This window comes from Protomyctophum bolini (genome assembly GCF_963924005.1).
Source record: "Protomyctophum bolini genome assembly, chromosome: 2".
Lineage (NCBI taxonomy): Eukaryota > Metazoa > Chordata > Actinopteri > Myctophiformes > Myctophidae > Protomyctophum > Protomyctophum bolini.
Genome location: NC_137863.1, coordinates 14632144 through 14644465, shown reverse-complemented (window position 1 = coordinate 14644465; position 12322 = coordinate 14632144). Strand labels below are relative to the sequence as shown.

General features: G+C 43.3%; 1 protein-coding gene across 1 annotated transcript in view; it reads right to left on the bottom strand.

The window, feature by feature from the left end:
- The window catches only part of nav1b (neuron navigator 1b), a 77083-nt gene that overhangs the window by 50010 nt on the left and 14751 nt on the right, over positions 1–12322 (bottom strand). The window contains exons 4-5 of the mRNA XM_080793194.1: positions 8391–9134; positions 1849–1951 (exon numbers count right to left, since the gene is read on the bottom strand). Coding sequence (XP_080649320.1) covers positions 1849–1951; positions 8391–9134 — 847 coding nt within the window. The remainder of the gene's footprint in view (positions 1–1848; positions 1952–8390; positions 9135–12322) is intronic.

Genomic DNA, 12322 nt, shown 5'->3' with positions numbered 1-12322 from the left:
TTCCTTATTGCTCTCTCTGTATGTCTACAATCACCAAATGAAATGTTCATACGATTCATACCTCTTGAGATCTTTCTTTCACTACAATGTTGGTGAAAAACAGAAATTGATTTTGATTGCAGATGAAAATGATCCTGTGCAGAGGGCTCAGCATTATTCCTTCTAAAGTCTGTAAGTAGGTCAGGTTCTGAAATGCCCTGCAATGACTGGCAGCATATCTTCTAGGTCTGGTGATTACATAACAGAATGCATCAACCCACGCAAGTAAATAATGCAATAGCTACGACCATGGGAGTATTTTTATCCATTTCTAGATGGTGATTGGTGTGGTTGGTGACTGGTGAAAGCCTGTAAAAACATTTGACAATCTCACAATGTGTTATACTTAAATTTGAACCTCACTGTCTATTTACGGTTTCTGACAGAGGACACCATTTTGGATTGTTGCTAAATTGCTAAATAAATAAAGCGTTTAAGAATTCATATAAATGCCTTGGTCAAATCAGGAACTGGAAGATTTTCCTAGACTTACGGTACAATATTCACCAGATGATTCACCTGATGGCAAGAATTACTGAACATATGAAAACCCATCATTCTCTTCTTTTCAACTGTGTCATACAATTCTTCACATTTCATCTAGCTATTGCCAATATCAATTGTTTTGATTCACACAGACTGTAAACACAGTGAAACTGAACAAGGTCAAATGAGTTATAGCTCATGTCAAACGAAAATCCCATCAAGAACTACAAAGCGATCCCCAGCAGAGATGAGCCATGCACATTTCCGCTGGTTGGAGATAGGAGAAGCCCAAAATGCTAGGACAAGGCATTTCATGAATACAGAATGAGTCACTGTAATATCCATTCTGAGGTTACAAGCTTTGGTGTTATTTATTTATCTTTATATTGAATATTTCACCATGATACAGATGAGTTGATGTGCTGGTGAATTGGGAACAGAGTTCAAAGAACAACAAACACACTTGGGGGCAGCGGTGGCCGAACGGTTTGCGGAGCGGCCTTGATACCAGAAGGTCGCCAGTTCGAATCCCCGGACCGGCACGTTAAAATGACCACCGCTGAAGTGCCCTTGAGCAAGGCATTGAACCCCTATCATCAAATGTTCTATGAGCAGGGTGTGGCTGTAAACAAGCATCTCGAGCTTAGTCCACTTCCCTGGGTAAACAAAGAAATTTGCTTTGCTTTGGTCATTTCAGGGGCCTTTTTTAGTTATTTGCCGCAAGATTTCCAACGAATGCCTGGTTACATATAAAAGCATGCAGAGCTTAGGGTAAATGCCTGACACCCCTCCACAATGCAAAAGGACTCAAATTACTCTTTATTTTCAAAGTGACATAGCGGTAATATAATATATTTTCAGATCAGAATTTCTAATTAACACAAGAGATGTAGCTATCTTTTCTGGGTAATGGCTACTATTAGAAGTTCTACAGTAAAATATTCAACTCTAAGTGTATGGTCTCCTTGCGCAAATGTCCATGAGAAACTCAGAGGCTATTTCAATTATTTCAGTCAGATTCTACACACAGAGGGATGCACACACAGTATAAAGCCATGAAAACAGATATGGGATGTTTGAGAAAGGTAGATGCCAGATGTTAGCCATGTGGTATCTCTCCAAGCACACTTGACAATTGTTTACACATGATTGTGTTATGTATCCCTCCAATTACAATCCATTGTTTGCTCACTTTAGAGCAGGGGTGGATTACCCTGGCTAGCTAGACCATGACATAATTCAACTTGTGGCTTTTATTCCTTCGAATAGCATAAGCACTAATATGGTTCTTATCAAATATTTTGCAAGTGTTCTGCATCTCACCTATGGCTGAGCTGGGATCCACGCAGACTGGACATCGTATCCTCCAGGTTCTGCCGGAGGTCAAGGACATTCTGCACGGTCCGCTTCCTCTGTGATTCCGGGTCTGTGGGTCAGTCATGCACAACAATAGATCATAAAACATTTAGGTCTTCATGAAGAAAAATGCACAGCACACTATTATGTCCTCTCTCTCTCTCTGTTTTGGTGTGTTTGCTGATGAGAGTGCATGCACATGCGCATAAACATTGTGCATCTACAGTACGTGCATAAATGCATGTGTGTCTGTCAGTCTGAATAATTTGTCTCTGGTTTGAGGAGACGGGTGTCTGGCTGACAGTAATTCACATCCGTACCATGTTCACAACAATAGGCATACAAATAAAACACTGCAGCACTGCTTCACTGGGGCAATGGAGCATATATAAATCAATAAAATGTGACTGGGGCTTCCGGGTAGCGCAGGGCTAAAGTTCCTGTTCACCACCATGGAGACTGGGGATCGAAACCCCTACAGTTCGTCCGGCTTGGCTGGGTGCTCCAATAAACACAACTGACCATGTTTGCACTCTGCAGGCGGGAAGCCAGTTGGGAAGGGATCTCCGTCACTGCACTAACGACTCCTACAGGCTGGTCAGGTCAGGGTGCATGCTCAGCAGGGAGCAGAACTGGGAAGGATAGTTTGTTCCTCTGCACGTGCTACATTCCCGGAGCTTTCTACATGATGGCCGTGCATGGTTTTGAGGTTATTATTCTGTGATGTTAGGTTTAGGCTTAAGGCTGGGGTTAGGCATATAGCGTTTGTGAGGTTAAGGTTAGGTTTAGGCATATCAGGTATAATGCTCCGAGAAAGAGGTAGTCCCTGTGCTACATCCCCTCAGTGAAACTTCTAACTGTCAGGTTTAACGAAGAAGAAGGTGACCTGTATCAGAGGAAACACGTAGTTGTCTACACAGTACACACCGTCACCAAGGCCAGTGAGGGTAAACATTCAGAACTACATTGGGGTTTGAATTGGCATAATGACTAAATTAGGAAATAATGCATGTTTCCCCCCCTGTCATAGCTCCCCCATTATCTTATCAAGTAACACACCATCCCCGTTTCATATTTAGTTTCACATTTAGTCATCTGCAATCCTTATGTTTATGAGAAGCTGAACTGCGTGTGCCCAAAAGGAAAGCTGGTTGTTTTGCTGTAATTTAATTGGCACCATGCTATATGATCTTTAAAGTGCTGTAAGTGCTCTGCAAGGCAAAGGAAAAGCAGCAGCATTCTGTATACTGCAATGTACTGTATATACTATATTTGTACTATTCCACATATTAAATTACAATACACATCTTATTGACTTTGCAATGGATCAATTTCAACCTAATAGAGGGACAAACAAGTTGACAGCATTGCTGAGTCTGTAGTTTAACACAATTGCCAATGATGCAATCCACGAACAGGGAGTGGTCTTGGACAGAGGCATCTACATCTGTTTGGAAGATTAATGCTGTTATACTCTTTTCTCTTCTAAATGAAGGAAGCACACTCCGACTTGTCTAAATCTCTTTGAACATTTTACCGGGTTGACACAAGGCTGACGAAGGCCGTTGGCCGAAACGCGTTCGTTGTTGTGCAGCATACCTTGCTAGAATTAAACAATAAAGTGCCTTAAAGGACTAATCCGTGGGTGCTGGTATTCTACTTCTTCAACTTTTCTCCTAAAATTCTTTCTAAAAATCTCACATTGTCTTCTCCCTGTATAAGTCTCGCATTGTCTTCTCCTACATCTTTCTCATCCCATTAATGCTTTCTGGAATATTTTCCTTCTGAATGTCTTTTCTTCATTCTGTCATAGGAATATGCCTTTGCGTGCACCACAGCGCTGACTCCATCCATGCTATCTTGTGCACTCGGAAGTCACTCTGGATTAGCTTCAGTTTAAGCCTGGAATATGAGGTTAAAATAAAGGGGACTACTGCGCTGTGACTGACAGACAGTTCCTTGTTGCACTGCATTGCAGTGATGTGAATGACACAGATAGTGAAATACTGAAGCAGACCTGAAAGGGGATAGGCCTGTGAATAGTGATGTATGTAGTACATCATTATTCGCATTCATTATCATAAGGATTCTTCTTCTGTGATGCTGTGGTAGAGGTGAAATGGTTCTGAAATACATGTAAAATATCAATGCACACACTTCATATCTATTAAGAGACTGTGTTCACTGTAAAAAAAAAGCTTTCTTCCTGAGTCTTCCTTCCCGATCAATAGATTACGTACAGTCTGCTACTCTGCTTACAGTAAATTGTCTTCCCCACTAACACAAGTGTCGTTATTGATATTGTACAGCAGAGAAATGCCTTTTGAACAAGATCTTAGCCAAAGTTTAGACAGATCACACTAGAAAGACTCCAGGAAGTTGTGATTGTGAATGTTTGATGCCAAATTCAACTTGTGCACATTCTATAGCAGCAAGCTATGGAGAATGTGACCTTCTCTACATGAACATTCCCTTAGAGGATATTCCTGGTCAAAATGAGCCAAATGGATGGATTACATTTCCCATTTCATTTTCCATCCTATTCCATTTTGTCCTGTCTAGCTCATAGAGACAGACAATGTTATTCTCTCTCTCTCTCTCTTTCCATCCTATTCCATTTTGTCCTGTCTAGCTCATAGAGACAGACAATGTTATTCTCTCTCTCTCTCTCTAAAGCTGTATCCAGCCTAGTGAACTCTATGTGTGAACACTAAGGTTTGATTGATTGATTGATTGATTGATAGATAGATTGACTGATTGATAATTTTCAGTGAAGTGACAGTACAGGGTACAGTCAACCACATTGGTCCAAAAGGACAGAACCGAAGAAAGACCTTGCGGTCTTGTCTTCAGTCGGGTCCTATGCATTCATTCACAATAACAACAATGACAACAACAATTGAGATATCTCAAAAACATTCAATCTATGTACAGGTTGGAATGGAAATAAATTGGAGAGGGAGGGGGGGGGGGGGGATAAAGAGGTGTCACCTTCTCTCCTTTTGACCTGCAGTGACAGGTGCATTTTCATTCATTGGATTGGGGGTAAGTCCCTGCAACATACTAGCGTCGTGTCCAGGGGGTGTACTTGTACATCAAGCTGCCTCACACTACAAAAACAGGAGATAGGCTCCTGCCCTATGGGCCTCATGACTCGACAAGGCTTACGTGCTTGGTTTTCAACCCCACTCTCCTGACAATCTAGTAGACCATAACATAGTAACCAAAACAAAGTAGGTATTGTTTTATGGAGGTCTAAAGGAAGTTTCCTAACCAACTTCTGATGTCTTATGACGAGAGGATGATATGTGATGTGGTATTCTATGCAACATTGCACAAAACTATGTTGTAAAATTGATAAACAGGTCTCTTATTATAACATAGCTGACCACCAAGTGATGCATGATGATGAGCTACAAAGGAATCCTCTGTGATCCAGGACAAGCATCCTTTCATAAGTGTTATAATGATGGGACTTATGCTGAAGTACAATAAAAGACACACGAGTGTGCACGTGGCATTATGCGTGCTATGAATGAACAGAATTCGATGCATAGTAGATCTATTTAGGAGGGACATCCATTGAACCCTGTACAGTTGTAGCCTGGAATCTGACAATGTACAGTATATTAGTCTGGCGATGACGATGAGTTGTACACATTAGGAAAATAAAGTATTTAGAGTTAGAAATTATGGTCCTTACACACCAGGGGCATTTTTATTATTTTATAAATGATTTACTAATTTGCCCCAAAAACCTTTTTTTTGTTGTTGAAATCAAATGAATGAAACGAGTTCTCAAGACACAATTGTACTGTTTAAATTTACGTACAGTACGTTATACATTTATTTATGTAAATGTTTTCTGTCATGGACAGGTTTGTCAAACATGGATGAGCAACAACATAATCCTTCCTACAGTATTTGTACATTTGTATGCTCAGCCCATGTTTCTTTTCACCAACAAAAAGCGTTTTACTGGCCCAGGCGCTGACCTAGCGGTCCGGGCACCTACTGTATAGGCTCCAATGCATCCTGGTTAGAGTCCCAATCCCGACGGCCTTTGCTGCATGTCACTCCCCAGTCCCCATCTCTCCCTCCCCGTTTCCTGTCTACCTACTGTACTATCAATAAAGGCATAATAAAAAAAAAAAAAAAAAAAAAAAAAAAGCGCTTCACTCAAAGGTCTGTGGGGTGTTGATGATGAATAATTCATCAAGCCGTTTAAGTGGCATTCCCTTTTTGGTGAAACAATGTCAGCAATTGTTTTGAGGGAAAACTCAATGGAAATCAATGCATTCCACAAGAGAAGCATACACTACTTTTTGTGTTATCACAGTCATGGGTGTGGTACTGTACTTTCGCTGAGCTGTCAGCAACTTTGACTGTGGTTCTACTGAAAAGTCATAATCATTTAATCAAGTATAATGCAGTGACATGCATGTTGGAATGTCCCATGTCAATGTCTAGCTGTGTGACTAACGTGACGTGAGTGATATAAACTAGGCATGAATAACAGATTAGATCACTGTTAATGTTTTCATTAGGAAGTGAAGGGATGAAGAATGTGTTGCTGACACTAGTATTAAGGAACAGAGCATACATCTGCCTTAGCAAATAACACATTATCAGACGCACACAACAGTGTAGTGTATGCTTAATTTATACTTATATATATCTATATATATATATATATAATTTAGAAATAGTAGATCTACAAGCTCACAACGGGTACCATGAATCAGGCCTCAAAAAAGGCCCAAAGCCTGAGATTGGACTGCCTTGTTTCAGGCAGTGTAGTCAGAAGTATTGTGCTTGTTAGTTTAGCCCTGAGTGGAATAGTAAGAGAGTGGCGACACGTTTTGATCTCGCCGCAAAGCGGGTTCCTATGGGCTATAGTTCCAAACATTGGAAGTATGTCATTGAGATAGAATGAGCACTTCCGCATTCCATTATTACAATGGGAGTCAACGCTAGTGTCGCCATTCTCATACTATTCCACTCAGGTTTAGCCTCTCCCGTCCCGCTCTCAGTCTCACTATATAACACTACACTATAACTATAATAACATGTGTCTTTATGGTGTACCAGAAATAGTAGACCACTTCTTTTCACTATTCTGTAGGGGGAAAATGACCACGAAACAAGCTTCCTGGGAAAACAATTGTGGAAAAATTGGATTTCAAATGGCCAGTGTAATACAGCCAATACAAAGCAATTGCAGTAACTTGTCACCTGTGCGCAACGTATTTGATTTATCTGCCTTAGTCCAAACAAATAAAAATAAATCAATTGAAAGTGTGATAATGACATGCACTGACCACATTGTAATATAGACATGACAGAGCTCTTTGTGTAGTAGAAATGTCATTGTCTTCATCATTATCATCACATCCCAATCACACCACCACCATGATTAGTCGATATAACTTATTTTACTTATACACAGTAAAGTCCTCTGTGTTCATTTATCGATTTATAGCTCAGAATATACAGTATCTTTGTACACCTTCCGAGTTAAATGAACACACTTAAACCCTATATTTTTCATTGTATTTTTCCCTCCACAACAAATCACTTCACTGAAAATAGCTGATCTACAGTACAAGCTCACAATGCATTTCAACACAATGCTCTGTGAGCTTGTAGATCTGGCTAGAAATAGGGACACTAGACTAGGGTTCATGTGATTAAATACACTTTTGGACAGAAAACAGTTTTCTTGGCTTTTTTTCTCTCTTATTGCTGATCGTGTGGATACCATCTGTCAATGGCTATGGATGAATGGGGCTGGGAGGAGGCTAAATATGTGTCTGACATGTGCCTAAAATAAATTCAATATGCTTTGGTTAATTTCCGCCCTCCAGTATTTTGGAACGACGCATGGATATCCCTGCATGTACCATCGAGGTCACAGCCACTCGCTACAGCAAATGGCAGAAATGACATTGATCAGAAAGACGATCAGTGTGCAAGTATGAACCCCCAGGGTTTCCTTTTGTTTCCCTTCATGCAATCGAACAGCAGCGTTATTGTATAGGAAGCAAGCGTACTGCACACAATTGATGCCATCATGCCACACACACCTTAGCAAAAGAAAGCTATGAGCATTTCGATCATCCTTGTTAATATAACCGATACAATATATCTGGAATTCAACAAACCATACTGCGGAACCATATGGAAATGCTGTACTGATTCAGCATTGAAGGAATCAAAAAAGCAGCTTTTAAGAACATGCTTTGCAGGCAGATGAGGAGTGGTGGGGAATTCATACATACAGGCAAACCACCTGATCTCCATTCAGGGAAACCTGAGGGGCTGCAGCAGCAGGCAGGTGTTAGTGGTGGGAATAGTTAGCGGATGGCGGTATAGGGAGTATGGGGGGGGTTTATGCTGACTTTGAAAAGCGTAGAAAGCTTGCGTTCAACTTTGGCACATGACGGCCAGGCGCAAGGGTTAGAGGCTGGTAGAGGTTCTGCATATAGGCTCTGCCCTGCTGTACTCACCCAGCATCTGGCTGAAGAGCAGCTGTTCCAGGTCTCCCAGCACGGTGACCACCAGCTCTGGGTCCACCTTCAGGAAGCCCTTATCTCCCCCGTCCTCCCCCTGGCTCTTGGACCCCGACTCCCCTCCAGCTCCGGCAGTCTGCTTCTTAGCACCGGCCTTGGCCTTGCTGGAGAGGATCTCGTCGTCAGACTTCCCGTCCTCAGGTGCCTTGCTCAGCGGCTTCACCTCAGCGTAGGGCCCCCGAGGGATGCGGCTCTGCCCCCTCAGGGCAGAGGGGGCGGCCAGCGGGCTGAAGGGCTTGGATTTGCCCTGGAACAGGGAATGTTCCGACTTGGAGAGGTTGCGAGAGAGCGGGGCGCCGCCTCCTCCCGCGCCCCCTCCTCCTGCCATCTTGGGCTTGCCCACCTTTGGCTGACCCACTCCAGGCTTGGCCATATCGTCGCACCACTTGGGTTCGTACAGGTGCATCTTCTTCTCGGTGTCGGTGAGAACGGCCAGGTTAGTCATAGACCTCTGCTTGCGGAGGTTGGAGGGCACCGGCAGTCGGCCCTCGGAGCTACCTGCCCGGTAGACCTTCAGCTCTCCAGCGCGCTGTGCACCCTGGGGTGCCAGGGGCTTGGCCCTCTTGGCCGCCACACCAACTGCTTTTCCGTCGGCCTGGCTGTACGTCTTCGTGCTATCGGTCCGCTCCATCTTCAGATCTCTCTTTCTGCCTTTCACGCTACTCCCATGAAGCATGCCTCCTGCATGAGACCATTTAGAAAAAGCATCAACAGGAGGGTGGGGGGTGAGGCTTCCTCACACAGACCCCCCCTTTTGTTCCTTATCAATAGAATGAAAAATAAAATAGAAAAATAGAAAATGCAACAATGGCAATCCTGAGGACAGATTCCTTTCCTTTCCTGCGATCCCCCTGCTCCCTCCTGACAGGCTGCTGCAGCTGCAGCTGTTGCGGTGCTGCCCCGGCGCTCCCTTTCTCTCCTTCCCTTCCCCTGTCCTGTCGTTTCTCCCTTCCTCCGTTTTTTCCACACTCCTCCCTTAGAGCAGCACACCCTCTCCTCCTCCTCCTGCCTGCCTGCCGCTGAACCGCGCAGCAGCAGAAATGACAGCAGCGGCACACGCAACAATGGTCCCTCCTTCTCCTTCCTCCCTCCCTCCCTCCCTGCTAGCTTTCTGCTGCTTCTCCCTCCATCTCCTGCCTCCCTCCTGCGCTCCATCCCTCCTCCCACCAACCCGCCCTCCCTCCTCCTTGCATTTAAAGATGCTTCGCGGTGTCTCTGCAGACCGTGTGAATTGCACCGGTGCGAATCCCGCGATGACAAACACTAAATGTGCACCACTTCAACCCGGGAAGCGATCACCTTTCTCGCACATCACATTTCCACACGGTCGCCCCTGATTCCTTTGTTCTCCGTCTCCCCACAACCCCTCAACCCCACCCTCTCTCCTTGCAATGCATGCATGCTCATTACAGTCAAAATGATGCATGGTTTGATGTTAGTGGTACTGAAATGTTGTGAGCAGTAATGCACATTTGGATTATTGTAATGTAATTATGCTCCATGCACATGACTGTATGGGGGTTCTGCCTTCTGATCACGACATTATACTTGAAAAGAAAAGGCAATCTACGAGCTCACAACATGCAATGCAACACGTTGTGCGCTTGTAGGTATTTTCAAACAAATGTGTAATTGGGTTGCCAGGGTGAAAGTGGTTAATCTTACACAAAGCAACAACTGCATGCCACATATGGGTGATCCAGATGTATCTCCGACTAGAATCACAATCAGCAGTGTATAGTAGCCTGCTTTATCCGCCTCCTTTTCATAATATCGCAACAGTGTTGATAATCTATTTTATCCTGTTGCACTGATGAAAGGGAGAGGATCGTATGGTTTTATTACACTAACCTCACCTGGGGAAAAAATGTACACCATTAAATAGCTGTCGCCAAACGAGTCATGGAGACAAAAACCTCAGCAATAAAAGTGTGTCAGCCAAATGGGTGACTTCAGTAGGGCAGACGAGACTATGTTAAAGGCGACACACCCAAAACCATGCTTCAGAATAATTATATCTACAGCTCAGACAGAGAGAGGCTGAAGAGGCACACACAGACACACAGGCATAAAAACAATATCATACTGAAATGTTATTTCTGACAATGAAAAGTATGTCCTTTTTTAGACACGCCCTGAGAGCATTATCTTTTGTGATAGTCTACACACACACACAAACACACGGCGCGCACCCATGCTTACACGGCGCACACACATACACATCTCTCAGGAGTATTCTGTGATGCTTTGGAGCAACATGCAGGAAGCCTTGGAAACCAATCTCTCTCATCACCTGCATGACATCTGTTACACCACATCCAGCTCACAAAACAGACTGGGGATGTTTTGCTTCTGTCAATCAATAATGCTCTGCAATGTTTATAATATAGTTAAGTGGATTAATGATTGTGTGTGTGTTTTCAGCAACTAAGTAGACTGTAAATTGCCCTTATCCAGGACATACAGTAGTGTGAGTGAACAAGACCATGAATTAATTTATCCGTAACTCTGAGAGTGTATACAAATGTCCATGTGGTTACATTTGTACACAACACTGTCACTGATAATGCTAGATGGTCCATACTTAGAAACTAACAGTCTCATTTGGGTCTCAAGGCACCTGGCATTGAAAGTGTTTGATGTAGTATGAAAAGCCAGAAACAAAGCTGCAGCTTATCCCCCCTTATCACAAGGACTCATGCCTCCCTGCTGACACCATTGATAATAATCCTTTGACTAAATGACTTTCTGTAGTAGTGTTGTTAACGAAAAACATCCTTCAACCCATCTTCATAGCTCTTAACTTTGTTTTATGTACTAGTGCTGGGAGTATTGAAACAATCAACAACAACAACAATCAAGCTTTTCTGTAGTTCTTTGTATGTTGCGAGTCACCTATAAAAAGTATATGAGATATAAGTATGTATGTAGGAAACCAGAGGATCGAACAAGGGGAAAAAATGCAACATGATTTTATGCAAACATCTCTGTAATCATGCAAACAGGCTGAGTCAGAGGGGAAAGGAACATCTCTAGGAGTTCTTGTTTTTCAGCCTCAGAAATCTGGTTCCTATCAGAAGTGCCTGGCTTCATCAGTCATTGTGCCCATGAGGCAGATCTGTGTCCTTACTGCACTGCACGCTGCAACGCATCCAAACCCTGTGCTAGTGAATGAGGTGTGGGCCACCCTTCCTCAGGAGAGAAGAAGGGTGGAGGACTATCCTGCCTTTGGTTTCATTCACATCTGGGTCTGATTCTCACTCTCCGACTGGCCATCCAACTGGCTATGTTTATTCTGTGTGTATACATGTACTGTATATGTGCACGCGCGCACACACAGCTGCATGAAGGGACAGCCAGTTACACACAGCTGTGTCTTGTAAATTTCCCTGGACAATGTGTGTAATCATTATGGGGCTGCTCAACTGCAACGCTGGAACTGTGATCATGATGATGATAATGATGATGCAATGAATAAAAGACCACCACAAACACTTCCAAAATGTTCTCTCCCCTTAAACTGAGAATAACAAAGCAATATAAAAGTGTGTGTGTGTGTGTGTGTGTGTGTGTGTGTGCACACGGCCATATAGTTCAGGGGTTCTCAACGTTTTTGGCTGGGGAACCCCGGAAATGCTTTGGCCATGTCTCGTGACCCGCGCATCGTCCCCCTCCCCACCACCATTACAAACTGACTGCAAAAATAAACTTAATAATAGAAAAAATATATCATAAATGAATACTGAAACCAGATCATCAAGGAATCATTAAGGGAAGTTTATGCATGTACTATGTGTACTATGTAAACTCTTATTTTCCATTTTCCAGCCATTCAGTTATAATTTGGCGACCCACGGGGTGAGAACCCC